Raw genomic sequence first — 19,420 nt, forward strand, 5'->3', positions numbered from 1 at the left:
TTTATTTATTACGAACACACAAAAAATACAGCACATCCACAAAAACCACAACCATAACAAAATCAAATTAAATATTGAGCAGCAAAAGGGAGAAACATATAACAGCAAAAGTAAACACACACAGCAGAGGTGCACTGCACCAAAAAACCTCAGTCCTCACCCCGTGAGAAAGTCCAATACAGGGCCCCATATCCTTTCAAAGATGTCCCCTCTGTCTTCATTATATAGTCTTGGTCTCTCCAAATGTAAAGTATTTGCCAGTTCTCTCAGCCACAGATCGTACGTAGGCAGAGTCCATTTTCCACATTTGCAGGATTAACTTCTTAGCAATCACCATTCCAAACAATACAGCCATTTTTTCATACATATTGGCTGAAGATAGGGAGCTTGCTGCTCCAAGGATGGCTATGAGCGGGTCTGGTTCCCACCGCTTCCCAAAAACCTCAGAGAAACAGTGAGAAATACTTTTGCAGTATGCATTAGGCTTACAACATGACCAGAATGAATGTGACAAGTTACTGTTCACAGATTTACATCTATTACAAACTGGTGAAACATCAGGGTAGAAACTGTGCAACTTTTCTTTGGAATAATGAAGTCTATGTATACATTTTTGTTTGGAAATAAATTTACTATCTTATATATGGCAGACAAAATGAAACCACACCAGTTAGCACAGTAGGACCTTGATATGGAGCATCCTTTGGAGGTTATGATTTTCTCCCATGTGTATTGTTCAGATCTATTAATGGAGAATGATATGGACACCATCTCAAGGATCTTGGGCTGTTCAGTTGCATTTCTGCCCCCAGTTTGTGAGGATGACTGCTGGTCAAACAGATATAGGGCCATCAACTCTGAGTGCAACAACAGGTAGGCAGTGAAAAAGCTTGTAAGGTACATGAGTTCAGTATGTCCTCATCAACTGAGAAAGTCACTTTCTGAATGTACACCTGAACCATAAGGAGAAAAGTCTGTCGGTAAGGAAATGTGTGGTTAACTTTGGGGCATTTTGTACACTGTTTCTGGAATCTTCTATAAACATTGCAGTCACACAACATAGAAACGTAGAAAACCGACAGCACATTACTTCGACCCACAATGTTGTGCCGACCATATAACCTACTCTAGAAGTTGCCTAGAATTTCCCTACCGTATTGCCCTCTATTTTTCTAAGCTCTATGTACCTAAGAGTCTCGTTAACGACCCTATTGTATCTGTCACTACCACCTTCGCTGGCAGTGCATTCCACGCACCCACCACTGTCTGTGTGAAAAACTTTCCTCTGACAAAACCCTTAAACTAGTGACTATCTTGGAGTATGAACTGTTTTTTACAATAATTACTTAAAATACAACATTAATGAAGTTCCCTTTAGAAATGAAATTCAAAGCCATAACTTATTGATACATGAAATATCAAAACTTTAGTTGAATAATGTAATGATTGCATTTGAAGATGAAACCTCCCTGTGAGAATTAATTTCAGAATGGAAATATTGTCTATCGATTATAGTGATAAGTAGTAAAATAAGTGATCTAGAAATAAACTACAATCAGCTAGAATTCAAGCATACTTCCAATGTTGGCTGTACATCTGCTTAGCACAGGAGGGCACTCCCTTCCAGTACAGAAGAGAATTCAAAGTAGCATTGGCCAAGCTCCAAAATCAAGCATAATGTAATGTGGTAGTGGACACGATTTTCACTCAGTACTGTACTATATTCTCACCTGGTACTGAGTTTCTCTGATGGGGAGTGACAAGAATCTTGAATCCATGCCAATATGCTGAAGAGGCAGCTATGTTTTGAACTCTTCAGGTATTTGATAAAAGCTGGATTCTACACGACTGTGGTACTGTCCACATGTGTAATACTTCCAGATACAATGAGCTTTCCGCCAGTGGAACTCTGCTGCTCGTTATCAATCTGGTTCAATGCTGAGGATCGAGGCCCAAGGGTCAAATCAGAAATCCGGAAGTCGAGGATGTTGGCCAGAGCCCTGAGCCTGCAAGTCTGCCGGGGTAGATAAAGGCCCAATGCCTGCAAGTCCGAGTCTGCTGGAGGATGGAGGTCGAAGAAGACGGCCTGGCCTAGGGTTAAGGGACTGTATATGTGCGTGGGTGGGAGGGAAGGACAGGGCCTGTTTTTGCTGTTGCTGTCGAGATGCTTTTTGGGTTCTGGGTAGTTATTGACTCTTGAATATTCAATTTAGTGAACAATTGCAAAGTTGCCAGACTTCCTGCTGCAATCCATTTTAATTCCTGCTCCCATTCTCACACCAACCTAATGTCCTTTGCCGGCTCCACCACTAGGGAGAGGCTAAGTATGAGCAACAGCTCAAAATTGGCCTGGGCAGTCCGTAACCCAATGGCACATTCATTGAATTTGACAATTTCAGATAACCAGCTCCCTGTCACTTCTTTTTATCTTTCTTCCTCTTCTACCCAGTTCCTCATATACCCTTTGCAGCCCCTCCGTCACTCAGTTTCTTTCTCTTCCTCCATCCATCACCCACACAGTCCTCTCTCTACTGTTCTTATCTTCCCACCTCACCTTTCTTTCCTATCTAATTAGGCTCCACCTATCATCTTCCAGCTATCGCCATCCTTTCCTTTTTCATCTGCTTATCACCCTTTTGTATTCTGGATCCACTTATTACTTAAAAGTTGCTGGCGAACGCAGCAGGCCAGGCAGCATCTCTAGGAAGAGGTACAGTTGACGTTTTGGGCCGAGACCCTTTGTCAGGATGAAGGGTCTCGGCCCGAAATGTCGACTGTACCTCTTCCTAGAGGTGCTGCCTGGCCTGCTGCGTTCACCAGCAACTTTAATGTATGTGTGTTGCTTGAAATTCCAGCATCTGCAGATTTGCTCATGTTTGCGTTTTTAAATTCACTTACTGTATTACTTACTAGCTCTTGCCCCACCCTTTCCCCTCACCTCATTATACTGGCTATCTCCCTTCTATCTTTCAGTCCAGGTCTAAAACTTCTCCTGACCCTTTCCTTCCATTGATGCTTCCTGACCAGTTAAATTTCTTCAGTCATTTTGTGATCTTTGTATTGCCTGTTTTCTGGCTCTAACTGAAAAAGGAATACATTGTGGGAGACAGGAAGGAGTAGAATTGTATCTGGAAGAATCAGCTTCAGATGATTCAGGAATGTGGGTGTGGTGGTCTCATGTTGGTCCTGGGGGTCAGTAGAAATTAGAAGGATATTCCTGTAAGAAAAGTATTGGATCAGTAACAGATCTTGATCCTGTCACAAGGGCAGAGGACAGTCGAATGCTTGAATGGAGATTGGTAGTGGGTTGGAAAGGCAGCCCTGAGGGACTCTAGAGCTTTTAATATAATCTTATTAGACCAATAGTAAAAGATTGGAAAGTCAGTCCTGGAGACAGAAAGAATTTAGAGAAAGAAAATTTAGGAAATTCACGTGTTTTATTTTATCTATTTTCAGGAAGAAGCCTCACCTGGGAGCAGCTAATGTTGCATTTACCCGTTGGCTCCCAGCTCAATATGAGGATGGATTTTCATTTCCAAAAGGAAATGTTATTCAGGATTTCGTTTGCTGCCAGTAAGCAAAAAATTATTTGTTGGATAAAAGGGAGCAAAATAGATTTTTTTGCAGGTTAAAATCTTTTAAAGGTTAGCTTTATTTGTCACATGTGCATCAAAACATTGAAATATGCAGGGAAATGCATCGTTTGTGACAAAGCAAATCAGCAAGGGTTGCGTTAGGGGCAGTCCGCAAATCCAGTGTTAAATTCGTATGCCCACAACTCACTAACCCCAAATGTATGGGATGAAACCAGAACACCTGGAGGAAAGCTACATCGTCACAGAAAGAGCATACTAACTCCTGACAGACAGTGGTGGGATTTGAATCGGTGATGTAAAGTGATTGCGCTAACCACTACACTACCATACCGCCCCATGGTAGCTCTCTCTCAATGTCATTCTCAGCAAAAGCACTTCCCACATGTTTAGTTCTCCAACATTGGAGAGTCTTGTTCCATTAGATAGAAAGAGGCTGAAGATAAGCAATTGTTGAAAATAGTAATTCCTTCTGAATGAAACCTCTACCTCTTCAGCTTTCGGTTCCGTCACTACAGCACCCTTTCCTGATGAACATATGCCTGGAAAATTGTTACAGCAGGAATAAATAGAGCTGATTTTTGTAAAGATAATAAGAAAGAACACCAAGCATTGCCATGTGTCTTGTGGATAATGCAAAACTGCGTTCACAGTGGTGTTGTCTAACCAGATATTCTGTATTTGCCAAGCATTCTCAATAACCCTGTGCATACCCCTTATTCAGCAGAAGGCATATTCAGTATAATTGAAAATGTCAGCACTCTTAAAACATTTTCATTAGTTTGTTACTCTCACATATGAAAAATCTCTCTTTATGTGGCATCCAGGCAGATCACGCCCTATATAAGTACATTGAGGTAATGAATAAAATCAGATGCAGAATTTATTATAGCGTCTACAGAGAAAGTGCCGTACAAGTAAGCAAATAAAGTGCAAAGCTTTGATAAAGTCATTCGCGAGATTAAGAATACATTTTTTAAACAAAGCAATGTGTTCTTTAACATATTAACTTATTAACAAAAAATATTGCATTGTGCAATCTTTTCCTGATATGCAGGATAATATGTGGATTGCACCTAATTCTATGCAATCTTTCAAGTAGAAGCATACAAGACTTAGAGTAATAAAGCAACATTACAAGGTTACAATTCCAGTCTGGAGAAACTCCCTGGATCAGCAGTATAAGGTGAGGAGGCATCTCCCAACAACAAGCTTTAACGTGGTGTTTTGGACCCACTGAGGTGGAATAGTCCTTCAATTCTAGGTGCATAGATTCTTTATCCAGAATCCTAAGGACAATGAATACTGAAAAATTCCTATATGAATAGGTGTCTCTAGGAATAAGCCATATCTCAAGGACGTCGTAGATAAAGAAGAGGCCTTGATTGTAAACTGATACTGTCTAAAGTTAAATGAAGAAGCCCCAAAATATAACCCTAGGTGGCAAAAATGGTTCCTTCCTCATCCCTTCCAATATAGTTTTAAGAATTTTGGTGTTATTGAAGTAAGATTTTAAGGTTATTTGATTTATATGATGAAGTGTTTATGTCTAATAGGAATTCTGGACATCAATGTCTTGAAACACTTCCAGCAAATTTCAGAATTATGCAATTTCAATGGCCTTTGTTCCATCATAATATGCCTGAGATATTTTCTCACCACTGACACAGGAAAAGGTAAATCTCTCCAATGGGAAGAGGTTATTGTTAAATGTCTATGAGCCTTATGGTGCATTCCTAACATCAGTTAGATGAAGGTATGGGTGAAAGCCCATGTATCAGATTAGGACTCAGCAGATCAAGATCCCAGCTCCCGCTGGTATTGTCCCTTTTGAAATGGAAATAGCCAATGGCAGCTCCAAAAGTGTTATGCATGTCAAATGTGGTATTGGAAGGGGTGGGATAGGGTCTGGGGTGGGGCAGTGTGTATAATAAGGCTCCCAAAACCAAAAGTGTCCTTGACTTCATTTTAGCATCTTCCAAACAGGTAATCCCTGAGGTACAGCTGTCTTCAAACAGCAAGCATAGGACCCATTGAATGATTAATACTTGTGTCCTGATGTAGATCACTGAAAGCAGGGTTTGCACCTCCTGGCCATAGTGTTTAAGCTATACTATCTTTCTCCTAGCAACTGGCTACACATCAATAACAGGCACTTATTCTGATTCCAGATGCAGATGAGGTCAGTAATGGACATTTCATACTGGCAAAGTTTGGTGCTCTCTATAGCTTTCCAGAGCCAAGAATTATGTTTCCAAGAAATAAGGCCTAACATTATTTTATGCTTTATTTCTATCCTTTTTTTTCAGGTGCAAAGTGTTTCAAACAAGATTCTACGGGTGGCCAATCAGATTGTTTCCTTGGATCAGGACAATGCTCATACCTTCGTGCAATGGGGCCAATGGCTTGACCATGACCTGGATCTAGCCCCTCAATCAGGCAGCATCCAGACTTTCAATGAAGGCATTAACTGTGATAAAACATGTGCACGGAGAAGTCCATGTTTTCCCATCTTGGTCAGAATGCTTTGTTGTTGATATAAAGATAGAATAACACAGCAGAATTTTAACTTCAATTGCTTAGATATTGGCCAAACAACCCAAGAAAGAAGAGCTTAGTTTTCAGCTTTGAAGCAATAGTTTTCCATTAAACTGAACATAGCTGCAATACCAGAACCTTTGAAAATCATTTTCTCCCATGTTCTTTTAAAATCGTCACCAGTTTTTCCTTCTCCATAAAAAAGTGCACACTTTAGTTTCAAGTGGGTGAAAACTGCTGCTTCACTGCCAGCATCTTCCTGGTTTTCACTGACCTTGAATGAGCTGCTACCCCAAGTGCAGATCTGTCCTTCCTGCAACCTTAACTTTATTCCCGAGCACTGACCCAAGTGATACTCTCATTGGTTATGGCCTGTTGATTTACACTTCCTCAGCTGCACTGGCATTCTGACATTATTTATCAAAATATTTTCCTTCAGTTTTCAGTTGTAGATTGCCTCTCTTCCTTTCATCTTTGTCAGTTTGTGGATAGTACATATCTAGCAATAGTTAATTTTCCAATTCTTCATACTCCTGGATTTGTTGTTGGACTGTTCCTCTACCTAACTTACACCTCTCAAGTTCCAATGTCATCTTCAGTTGTGAAGTATCAGTTTCTATTTGGGCACTGATGACATTCAGCCCGCTCTCTTTACAAACCTTGACAACATATGCAAGATCATTCTAGGACGAATTGCATATTTGCACAGTTAAACAATAGGAGCCACAACCTTTAGATTTCAGTGTTAACTCTATTTCAGTGCTGATTCTATGTGTCTCCTTAACTATATGCCTTGGATTGAACCACATTATTCTCACACTCAGTTCCAACTTCAAGTTGGCTCCGTACCTATATGTAAACGTATTTGCCAGGCTGTGAATTCTGTTTTTCTCTAGACTCTTGTGCAAGTCCCTCCCTTCATCCTCCCATCAATGACTATACCTTTCATTGACCAGATTCAGGCCTGGATTTTCCAAATCCACCATTATCCCCAAAGCTTTCAACCTTTCTAAAAATATGTCTGCCCTATCAAGCTTGTTGTCAAATACTTTTTTCTTTGACTATATATCTATTTAGTTCTGGTCTATTGTATTCTCATGCTTATCAATGCTCTGTATAACTGAGTTGTTTTTGCAGACATCCAGTCTTTGGTAGCATGCAAATCACATGGGGTTGCTATTAACCCATAAGGTCTCTTTTGGTAACTGAAATACATACAATGCAAAAACCTTCAGTCATGTGGTCACATGTTAGATATTAACATTAAGTTTAATGACTTGAGGACAATTGTTTATTTGGTGTTCCTGAAAGCACCAGTGACTAGTTATTGTAGAGAGGGGTGCACTTTAAGACTATATTAGCCAGTTCTTTCAATGATGAATATCAGCCGGAATAACCCCTTTGCTTTTCTAGTGTCATTTTGTGTTAGTTGATGAATCAGAGCCAATCTGAATGTAAATAACCTGGCAGATCTCACTTAACTGCTTACTGAGTACTTGCACACTACTGTCCATGATTTATATGTCTGTAGACAATTCAGATCAATGCTAACTGAATTCATTATCTAAAGTGATTGCATTGTTATTGATACAGGGGAGTGGCACTCGATACCAGTCCAATGGCCTTGCTAAACATAATAAGATCAGAAACAACAGGAATTCTGCAGATGCTGAAAATTCAAGCAACATACATCAAAGTTGCTGGTGAACGCAGCAGGCCAAGCAGCATCTATAGGAAGAGGTGCAGTCGACGTTTCAGGCCGAGACCCTTCTCGGCCTGAAACATCGACTGCACCTCTTCCTATAGATGCTGCTTGGCCTGCTGCGTTCGCCAGCAACTTTGATAATAAGATCAGAATCAAGTTTATTATCTCTGGCCTGTATTGTGAAATTTGTTAACTTAGTAGCAACAGTTCAATGCATTACATGATATAGAAGATTAAATAAATAAATGAACAAGTAAGTCAATTACAATATATGTATATTAAATAGACTAAAATCATGCAAAAACAGAATTAATATACATTAAGAAAGTGAGGTAGTGTTCACGGGTCCAATGTCCATTTAGGAATCGAATGGCAGAAAGGAAGAAGCTGTTCCTGAATTGCTGAGTGTGTGCCTTCAGGCTTCTGTACCTCCTACCTGATGGTAACAGTGAGAAAAAGGCATGCCCTGGGTGCTGGAGGTCTTAATAATGGATGCTGCCTTTCTGAGACAATGCTTCTTGAAGATGTCCTGGGTACATTGTAGGCCATAACTAATATATAACTAATGCCAACCCTGTCAGTATTTCAGTGGTAATTGACAGTAGAGTTTTCCATAGATACTGTTAGTTCATTAGGACTGTATTATGCTTCACACTCAATTTAACCAGCTTAATTTTAGACAGCTTTCCTGAAGTTTACCACAAATCTTCTCTAATCTATTTATTTGGATCCTTGAAGAACTAAGCATGTAAACCTTCTAAAGCTGCTTCCACCTCCTTCCCTATGATCTGCTCTTCATTCAGCTTTTCTCCCCATCACCTAGATCTTTATAGCTAAGAAACTAAATCGATTTAAAAAAAGGACTTTTTAAACTTGTTTTTCTGTTTGTCCAGATAACTTGTCCACAGCTTTTGAGCGGTTAATCCTAAGTTCCTATATACTCTGAAAGGTTATGTTAACCGTCTACTGATAGCAATATCTTATTCTTGGGAAGGTATTTATTGCAGCTGAAGTGTGTGTGTGCATTTATCAGTGAAGAAGATTTATCTGCCAGGAATGCCGGTTTATGTCATGAATTAGTATGGGCATGCTCAAATGCCTGAAATTGGTTTTATTGCTCTCATTATTAGGTCCCTCGCAATGATCACAGCTTCAATAACAGTGTAGCCTGCATGCCTTTCTTGCATTCTGCTCCCATATGTGGTACTGGTGAGACGATCTCATTCTACGGACGCGGTAGAATTCGGGAACAGCTAGATGCTGTAACATCCTTTATCGATGCTAATATGGTATACGGGAGTGCCAAGTCGATTGCAATTCAAATCCCAAACCATACGTCTGGTCTGGGACTGCTGAAAGTTAACCAGAACTACTCTGACCATGGGCTGCAGTACTTACCATTTAGCAATAGTGAACAAGAAAGTCCTTGTACAATGAATCCCAACAACACTGGAGTTCCATGTTTCTTAGCAGGTGAGAGTTCCAACACAACACACATAGAAATATCCGTCCTGGTGGATCATTTTATCTTTTCAATTAAGATGATCAGTTCAACTGATAACTCAGTGAAATTAGGAATGAGGTTCTGCTCCAAAAATGTGATTTTGCAGAAATTGTGGATTCTGCAATATCAGGCATCTAACACAATGGGCCAGATTATCCTCTCTGCTCCCAAGCCAGAAACCCGCTGCTTCTGAACCGAGCCACCATGTTTCAGGAAGGAGCAGTAAACTGCAGCGTATCAAAGAATGTGCAGTACATTTGAAAAAAACATAGTAGCTAACTTAAAATCCTCATTAGCCTGTTATCACAACAGAAAAGAAGAAGACATTCAAATTACTTCCATTAATAAAATTACTTTTTTACATTTCTATTGGCCTTGGCTGCGACTCAGCAAGAATACTCTGAAATTTAAAAGGCATGTACTCAATGCCTTTTAAGTCTACATTTTAATTCTCTGAACTTTGAGTAGTTAGTTCAAGAATAAGACTTAAAGCCCTAATCCACTTTTTCATTCAGGGTATGAGAAGACCTTCATGTCTGTCTTCAACAGGTGAGAACACGATAGCCTGTGCTTTCTCTCCACCACTGACATTCGCCCTACAGCCTCTGTTCTCCCTCCATAATCAGAATCGGAATCAGATAACCTCGGAATCTGAACCAAAATCAGGTTTATTATCCCTGACACGTGTCTTGAAATATGTTGTTTTGTGGCAGTAGTACAGTGCAGGAAGTAAAATAAAATTTACTATAAGTAACAATAATAAACTAAAATAACAAATAATGAGAAAGAGGAATAATATGGTAGTGTTCATGAGTTCATGGACCATTTAGAGCTCTGATGGTGGAGGGGAAGAAGATGTTCCTAAAACGTTGAGTGTGTTTCTTCAGGCTCTTGTACCACCCCCCTGATTTGAAGAGGACATGTCCTAGAAGGCGAGGATCCTTGATGATGGATGCTGCCTTCTTGAGACACATATGTTTTAAAGGTGTTCTCAATTGTGGGAAGGCTTCTGCCTCTCGCTTTGACATTCAAGTTCACCTGTCAGGTGTGTTCCCTGTTGCAAATGGTCACTTCTCACCCAGTGAAGTTCAGAGGAGTGAATATTGATCCCCAAACACTCTGAACAGGAAATGACTAAACTGTGAGGCCGTCAGTGACTGCTCAATGCAGGATCAGTATGCCGTTAGAATTTTAGTTCATTCAGGGCACAAAATAAAAGTAGAATTAAAAGGCATTGAGTAAATGAATTGAAAGAAAGTGGAAATATTTAAAGGCTAGTCACATTTGAAATAAAACAAAAGATTGCACTGGTTCAGCTGCAATGTAACCTTGGTTGTGAAGGTAGGAAATGCGGAAGTTTTGGCCATAATCTTCCTATCTCCCTTAAATTCTGCCGGAGTGATGACTGTTGATATGTCAAAAGAGGTAAATTCAACAACTGTTGATAATTAACCTAATGTTGGAGGTGGGGAGGAAAACCTTGTTGATATAATCCAGGAAAAATATTAATTATCACTCAAAAAAATATGAATTAGTAAGTAAAAACGCTACATATTATACAAGAGCTTTATATCAAAAGCTTAGAAGAGAAACTTGAAGGAATTGTGAAGTCTGATGAAATTGAATTTGTTCTTCTAATAGCAGAAAAAATGAAGGGGAGATCTAATAAAAGCGTTTAAAATCATGGAGGGATTTGCTAGAGATCGATTTCTATGACAGAGGCTCAATAACTAAAGGAAACAGATGAAATGCAATTGGTGAATGAATCAGAGTCAACATGTGGGAAAAGTATTGATAAAACAAGTTATTACATTCAGGAATCCACTAAACTGTACTGAGTGAAAGGATGGAGAAGCAGATTTACTAACACATTCCAAAAGAGAATTGGCTCAATGACGTTGAAAGCTGGGTTAAGAGCAGGGTAAAGGGGCAAATTGGAAAACTTTTTTGAAGAACTGATAGAGATTAAAGGAGTTGATGGGCTTCTTTCTGCATATTTTCATTGTACGAATTTGTAATTATATCAAGTTAATTATATCAATGCAGCCAAAAGAAGTACAACAATAAGTAGATTTAACATAAGAAATGTGTCCATCAATAAAGCATTAGGTCTTTCATGTACTTGTAAGAGTGTAAGTGAGTGAATTGCAGGACTGAAATAGAAATAACCCAAGCAAAATTAATGTCTTTAATATAAATTAGTATGATACTCTGCAGAAGCAGAAATCAAATAAATTGCACAATAGAAATGAGTTTTTATTCATTTATATTGGGAGAGGAAGGTAAAGCGATAAGTCTGGGATTGATGAACAGTACATGGAAAATGTTGGTTCCTGGGGAACTCCCAGTAAGTTGGAAACAGGTAAATATGAACACTATTTGCAAAACAAGCTCTATTCAATGAGATATGGACCAAAGGTTTATCTTAGCTCTGTGTAAAATCAACAGAATGAATTATCATGAATTTTTAAAAAAGCATTATCTTCATGTAAACAATTTGAGAGATCAGTTGAAATTCTTGGGGACATAGCCATCAGCGTCCTATCTGGACATTGACAACTGACCAGTCTGTTCTCTTCAGCAAATGGAGGCAGAATCAATGACATTATTGCAATACTAACTTGGGGCCTGAGTGGCTAATGTCTTTCTTGAGGGCTGATGTGTGACTAAGATGTGATAAGGCCATAAAAACTCATTACTAAACTGTTTTGTATTAGGAGTAGTTATGTTCCTAAATGCCCCACAGGAAAGCTTTCTCTAAAGTGAACTCTCATTCCTTTCTTCTAATGAGGCTCTTCCTTAGAGATCACTCCTCAACATTTATCCAAGTTATGGCAATTGTGTAAAATCAGTGATTCTCATCCACTTCATTTTCATTCCAGGCAAGAAATAGTTAAAGAAAACTTTATTTAAAATTGTTTTATCTTGCTGCTAGCAAATAGAACAGAAGCAAATTAACATCCATGAATTACTACTGGAAAATTTTTTTAAAAGGCCCCTGTCTTTTCCATTAACTCTCTTTATTGAATATGGCATGTTATGAATTGGAAAATCTTTCCTGTTTGGCTATCTCATCTAATGAATCTCATTCAACACTATGTATATAAATGCTTAGCTACGTGTGAGTTGGGGATGGTCAATATACATAACTTTGATATGATGCCCTGATGAAAGATCTCGACCCAAAATGTCGACTGTCCATTTCCCTCCATTGATGTTGCCTGGTCCTTTGAGTTCTTCCAGTGTTTTGTGTGTAACACTGATATTGCTGTTTTGTTGACCAAATAGAATTGGTTTATCTCACTGAAACTACTAGGAAGTCTTTAATCTACTTTAGATAAAGGAGGGGGAAATGGGATTGAAAAATTGGGCAAAAAAAATAAAGGTAAGAAATAATTTCAAACCAAGACTGAATATAATTAATAAAATGCTGATATTTTCTTCAATGATGCAAAATTGTTGTCAATGTAATATTTATCTTGGATCAACAGGAGATGGGCGTGTGAATGAGCACCTGGGGTTTTTGTCCTTTCATATCTTTGTTTCTACGAGAACACAACTGTCTAACAAGAGAACTGAAGATGCTGAACCCACACTGGAGTGGTGAAACAATCTATCAGGAAGCAAGGAAAAACATGGGAGCATTTCATCAAGTAATTTATAATAGGATGCATCCAAATGAGAGATAGATTTTGTAAGAATAGAATCACATTCATAGAAAGATACAGCTCAAAACGAACCCTTCAGTCTATAGGATCTGCACCAACCATCATCAACTGTCTATTTACACTCATCTTAAATTTTAATCCCTTCTTGTCTTGTTCTCCCTACATTCCCATCAGATGTCTCCAGATATTACCACTTACATTGGCAACCACACAACTGGAATATCGCTGGGACCTCGGAGGAAATAGAATGCTTAAAGGAACCCCAAGGTTGTAGTGTGAATATCTAACTCCAGACAGATGGTGCTCAATATCAAAACTGAACCCAGGCCTTTGGTGCTGTGATGTAGTTCTCTACTAGCTGCACCATTGCGTTGCTCCAATTGGGCAGTGATGGAAAATGGAGTGGGTATTTCTTCCTTATTATCTTAATTCAATTTTGCATTCACCCAATTTTCTACCTCGTTTCTATCAACTAGTAGGATATGTTAAGGTGGACATGCATTGTACATTAAAGTGGCAATGGCATAGTGATAATACATTTTCTATTGCAGGTTCCTCTTTTATTTTTGACAACAATTATATCACTGTTTATTCATCATTCCTGACCTTACTGGTTCTAAATCCATGACCTCCATACCCAACAAATCCATGGTAGAACTTACACTCCAGTTATTGCTATTGTTCAGATGTGTGCCTCATCTTACTTTCTTAAGAACAGGAATGATCAATAATTGGTTGTGATAGCATGGCGGTCAAGCAACTGATGTATTAACTATAGTCCTGAACATTATTCCAGAGACAGGAGCAATTGCATCTAAAATGTCATCCTTTCACTTGTAACTCTCACACTGATGGATATCTCTGCTATCCTTACCCAAGCCAACCTGTAGGATTCAATGTGGTTGAAACTGAATAACCTCTATTCATCTCTTGTTAATGCTAACAAGAGACAGATGCTAAGCTTGCTGCAACATCCACATCTTGGGAATGAATAAAAGAGTTACATTGTAGTAGGTTGCTGAAGAAGATCACTATGCCCATAAAAAATTTAGTAAAAGCATCACATCAATCTCATTCATTAACTTTCTTTACAAAGCTCCAAAATTATTCTTTCACAAGTCACTATCCAGTTGTCTTGACCAAGGAATACAAGCTGGCAAGTGAGTCCAATTCATCTGCCAGCTTGTACTCCTTCTTCTCCCTCATCCCCGGCTGCTTCCCCCTTCTTTTCCAGTTACGAAGAAGAGTCTCAGTCCAGAACATTGACTGTTTATTTTCCTCCACATATGCTGCATGCCCTGCTGAGTTCCTCCAGCATTTTGTGTGTTGCTCTGGATTTCCAGCATCTGCAGAATTTATTGTGTTTACTTTTCAATTCCTCCTGATTGATTCTATTTCCATCACCCTTAAGTCAGCAAATTTCAGAACATCAATATTCTGCATAGAAAGCTTTTCTTCATATCACCCTGGAATATTTTGAACAAAATTTTAAATCTGTATCCATTAATGGAAGCAGTTTTCCCTCCAGTTACCATATATAACTGAAATCTCCCAATCTAGCAACTATTTCTGGATTGTCATATTCACTTCAGCTTCCTCTGATGCTGCACAACTATCAGTTAGAGTATCATTTAATTTATATTGTCTCACATTCTTTCAGTAAAGTGAGTCACTTCATACTTTTTAGTATTAAATTGCTTCTGCAGTCCAGATATTCTGTCAGTCATCCACATCTTTAAAAAAAAATTTAATTATTGAAATACAATTCAGGTCCTTTGAGCCACCCTGCTCTGCAAAGCTCAGTTTAACCCTAGCCTTATCGCAGGACAACTTACAATGACCAATTAAGCTACCAACCGGTATGTCTTTGGACTGTGGAAGGAAACTGGAGCACCCAGAGGAAACCCACGTGGTTATGGGTGCAACATACAAACTCCTTACAGACAGCGGCAGGAATTGAACCTGCGTCGCTGGTACTGTAAACCGTTGTGCTAAACACTACGCTACCGTGTCACCCATTATCCTATTCTTCTTGCAGTCCATTATTCTATTCTATTCATTGTTATCCTTCTCCTGTGCTTTGTGTCATGTGCAAATTTGGACATTTTTCCTTGCACACTATTTCAAAGTCATTGATATAATTATGTAAAAAAGCACAGTGATCCCAGCACTGTTTGTTGACAATTTGCCACTCTGCTTTGTTTTCCACCTTTAATCCAAATTTAGAAACATAGAAACATAGAAAATAGGTGCAGGAGTAGGCCATTCAGCCCTTTGAGCCTGCACCACCATTCAGTATGATCATGGCTGATCATCCAACTCAGAACCCTGTACCAGCCTTCCCCCCATACCCCCTGATCCCTTTAGCCACAAGGGCCATATCTAACTCCCTCTTAAATATAGCCAATGAACTGGCCTCAACTGTTTCCTCTGGCAGAGAATTCCACAGATTCACCACTCTCTGTGTGAAGAAGTTTTTCCTAATCTCGGTCCTAAAAGGCTTCCCTTTTTATCCTCAAACTGTGACCCCTCATTCTGGACTTCCCCAACATCAGGAACAATCTTCCTGCATCTAGCCTGTCCAATCCTTTTAGGATTTTATATGTTTCAATCGGATCCCCCCTCAGTCTTCTAAATTCCAACGAGTATAAGCCTAGTCGATCCAGTCTTTCATCATATGAAAGTCCTGCCATCCCAGGAATCAATCTGGTGAACCTTCTTTGTACTCCTTCTATGGCAAGGATGTCTTTCCTCAGATTAGGGGATCAAAACTGCACACAGTACTCCAGGTGTGGTCTCACCAAGGCCTTGTACAACTTTCTATCCAAAGTGCTAGCGACAGTTTAATGCCATTGGGCACAATTATCCTTTTACATGGAACTAGCCAGACTGCAATGAATTTTACCAAAAATTCCTCATCCTAATGATATAAATGCATGCCATTCAGCCCATCTTCTAGGGGTGCAATCCTAATAGGCTCTTTCCTTTTGTCCTTATTTCACTGTCGCTCTGCAACTTACCCCCTCTGATGTATGATGGTTAACTCCCCTTTGAATCTTCCTACCCCACTAAAGGTTAATTTACAATAATTAATTATCCCACCATCATATCTATAGGACGAGAGGGAAACCAGAGCATTTGGAAAAACCTGCCTGGTTAGGGAGGGAATAAATCAATTCCAGTGAGGTTCAGATTGATCCCAGATCTTTAGAGCTGTGATATTCCAGCACTAACAACTGTGCCACAGTTTATTTGTTGGGTTAGTAAATACCAGGGGAAAGGCAAGATGGTGTAAAAAAATGTAGATTCTAATATTCTAGAGAATTCTAACTTTCTAACAATTTTCAAAAAGGTATGAAGTATTTTCCCACTGGTCTTTCTGCAGCTGTTTACTGTACAGCAATGACTCTTGCTGTAATTAAAAAGCAAAACAGTATTCTCCAGGGAAAAGGACCTTTGCAATTGTGGGGATGACCTGGAGTGGACTAAAATGCTTGAGCATGTAGACATTAAGTAAGAGGATATGCTGAAGCTTTTGAAAAGCATTAAGTTAGATAAGTCACTGGGACTGGATGAGATATACCCCAGGCTACTGTGGGAAGTGAGGGAGGGGATTGCTGAGCCTCTGCTGATGAACATTGTGTCATCAATAAGGATGGGAGAAGTACCAGAGGATTGGAGGGTTGTAAATATTGTTCCAGCAATGTTGTTCCCTTGTTCAAGAAAAGAAATAGAAATAATCCAGGAAATTATGGACCAGTGGGTCTTATGTTATTGGTGGGCAAGTTGTTGGAGAAGATCCTGAGAGGCAGGATTTATGAGCATTTGGAGAGACATAATCTGATTAGGGATAGTCCGCATGGCTTTGTCAAGGGCAGGTTATGCCTTACGAGCCTGACTAAATTCTTTGAGGATGTAACAAAACACATTGATAAAGGTGGAGCAGTGGATGTAGTGTACATGGATTTCAGTAAGGCATTTGATAAGGTTCCCCATGCAAGACTCATTCAGAAAGTAAGGAGGCATGGGATCCGAAGAGACCTTGCTTTGTGGATCCAGAACTGGCTTGCAACAGAAGGCAAATAGTAGTTGTAGATGGTTCGTATTCTACATGGGGTCGGTAACCAGTGGTGTTCTACAGGTATCTGTTCTGGGACCCCACCCTTTGTGATTTTTATAAATGATCTGGATGAAGAGTAGAAGGGTGGGTTAGAAAGTTTGCTGATGACACAAAGGTTGGGGGTGTTGTGGATAGTCTGGAGCGTTGTCAGAGGTTACAGTGAGACATCAAGAGGATGCAGAACTGGGCTGAGAAGTGGCAGATGGAGTTCAACCCAGATAAGTGTGAAGTAGTTCATTTTGCTAGGTCATACTTGAAGGCAGAATATAGTATTAATGGTAAGATTCTTGGAAGTGTGGAGGACCAGAAAGATCTTGGGGTCCTTGTCCATATTACACTCAAAGCTGCTGCGTAGGTTGACAGTGTTGTTAAGAAGGCTTATGGTGCATTGGCATTCATCAACCATGGGACTGAGTTCAAGAGCTGTGATGTATTGTTACAACTATATGAGACCCTGGTCAGACCACACTTGGAGTAATGTGCTCAGTTCTGGTCACCCCACTACAGGAAGGATATGGATACTATAGAAGGAATGCAGAGGAGATTTACAAGGATGTTGCCTGGATTAGAGAGCATGCCTTATGAGAATTAGTTGAATGAGCTTGGCCTTTTCTCCTTGGAACAACGGAGGATGAGAGGTGACCTGATAGACGTGTATAGGGTGATGAAAGACATTGATCATGTGGTTAGCCGGATGCTTTTTCCCAGGGCTGAAATGGCTAACACAAGTGGACATCGTTTTGAGGTGTTTGGAAATAGGTACAGAGGTGATGTCAGGTTAAGTTTTTCCACACAGAGAGTGGTGGGTGCGTGCAGTGCACTGCCGGCAACAGTGGTGGAGGTGGATACAATAGAGTCTTTTAAGAGACTCTTAGATAGGTACATGGAGCTTAGAAAAATAGAGGGCTATGCAGTAGGGTAATTTTAGGTAGTTTCTAAAGTAGGTTACATGGTCGGCACAACTTCCTGGGCCGAAGGACCTGCAGTGTGCTGTAGATTTCTATATTCTTTGTTCTATGTTCTGACTCCAAGTGCTACAAGTCTGAAATACAAACAGTAAATACCAGCTTGTCAGGTGGCACTTATGGAGAGAGCAACAGAGTTCACACTTCAGGTAGAAGACCTTTCACTTGAACTGAGATGACTGATTGTAATATAAACTACAGTAAATTATCATTTAGTTTGCATAAGATGTAGTGTTTTGCTACTGTCTGAGAACATGGACACCTCTGAATTTTCTTTCCATTTCTCTCCCTGGCTCATCTCTGGCAGATTATAACCTTTAGAGACTACATCTCTTGCCTCATTGGTCCAGCAACAATGCAGAGATTTCTCCCACCCTACAGTGGTTACAATGAATCCATTGATCCCAGAATAGCCAATGTTTTTGCCACCGCTTGTTTCCGGTATGCACATGTCACCTTCAGCCACTCGTCCATCGTTTCAACGAAAGCTACCAAGAACACCCACAATATCCAAACCTTCCCTTGTGTAATTCCTTCTTCTCTCCCTGGAGAATCGTAGATCTCAGAAATTACAGGATTATAAATTTGCCACATAGGTTTATGCTCGTGCATTGATTTGTTAGTTTAAAAATATGACATTCTGTTCAAACAATACACTTATTGCAAAGAATGTCAATATATGTGAAAGAGTTGAAGATGTTTTTGCGGTGTGATGAACCCTACACAAATGCGAAACTTTTAATCACAACATTGGTGAGTCAGCAAACTGACAACTAAGAGCTCAGTCCCAAATATAGATCAGCTTAATCAAAAATGCTTTTGCTAGGTCTTGCATCCTCAGTACATCGATGTTGGGCTGCTTTATCCAATTCCCATTAATATGATGTTTCAGTAAATAGCTACAAGGGATAAAAGAAATATAATTCCAATTAAATAGAATGTGCTTAACTGGCTGGTGGGGTGGAGAAACGTCTCGACCAAAGGAGGTGTAGGACGCTCCTTCCCTCTGCTAGCCTGCAGGTCACCCTTGGGCAAGGTGTGGCACCTGCTTAGCCCTCGATCAGAGTCACATGAAGCTGGATGGTTGTATGATCAGCTGGTGCATATCACAAATCCTGGTTACGCGACCACTGACGCCAGGCAGAGGATCTCTAAACAGTATTGATATTGGCTGGGATCACCCGTCTTGTAAAGACACTGCCCGGAGGAAGGCAATAGCAAACCACTTCTGTAGAAAAGTTTGCCAAGAAAAATCCTGGTCAAAAGACCATGTCGTACGACATAGCACATAATGATGATGATGTTCTAAACAGAGAGAGAAATCAGG

General features: G+C 39.8%; 1 protein-coding gene across 2 annotated transcripts in view; it reads left to right on the top strand.

The window, feature by feature from the left end:
• LOC134336681 (thyroid peroxidase-like) overlaps positions 1-19,420 on the top strand; it is a 47,237-nt gene that overhangs the window by 13,281 nt on the left and 14,536 nt on the right. The window contains exons 1-2 of one of the 2 annotated variants that reach the window (XM_063031038.1): positions 564-2,022; positions 3,457-3,573. In XM_063031038.1, the coding sequence (XP_062887108.1) occupies positions 1,785-2,022; positions 3,457-3,573 (355 nt within the window). In that variant the 5' untranslated portion in view covers positions 564-1,784. Of the gene's footprint in view, positions 1-563; positions 2,023-3,456; positions 3,671-19,420 lie in introns of those variants that run through there. The other variant, XR_010015848.1, reaches the window with a different exon arrangement.

This window comes from Mobula hypostoma, chromosome 23 (genome assembly GCF_963921235.1).
Source record: "Mobula hypostoma chromosome 23, sMobHyp1.1, whole genome shotgun sequence".
NCBI classification, from domain to species: Eukaryota; Metazoa; Chordata; class Chondrichthyes; order Myliobatiformes; family Myliobatidae; genus Mobula; species Mobula hypostoma.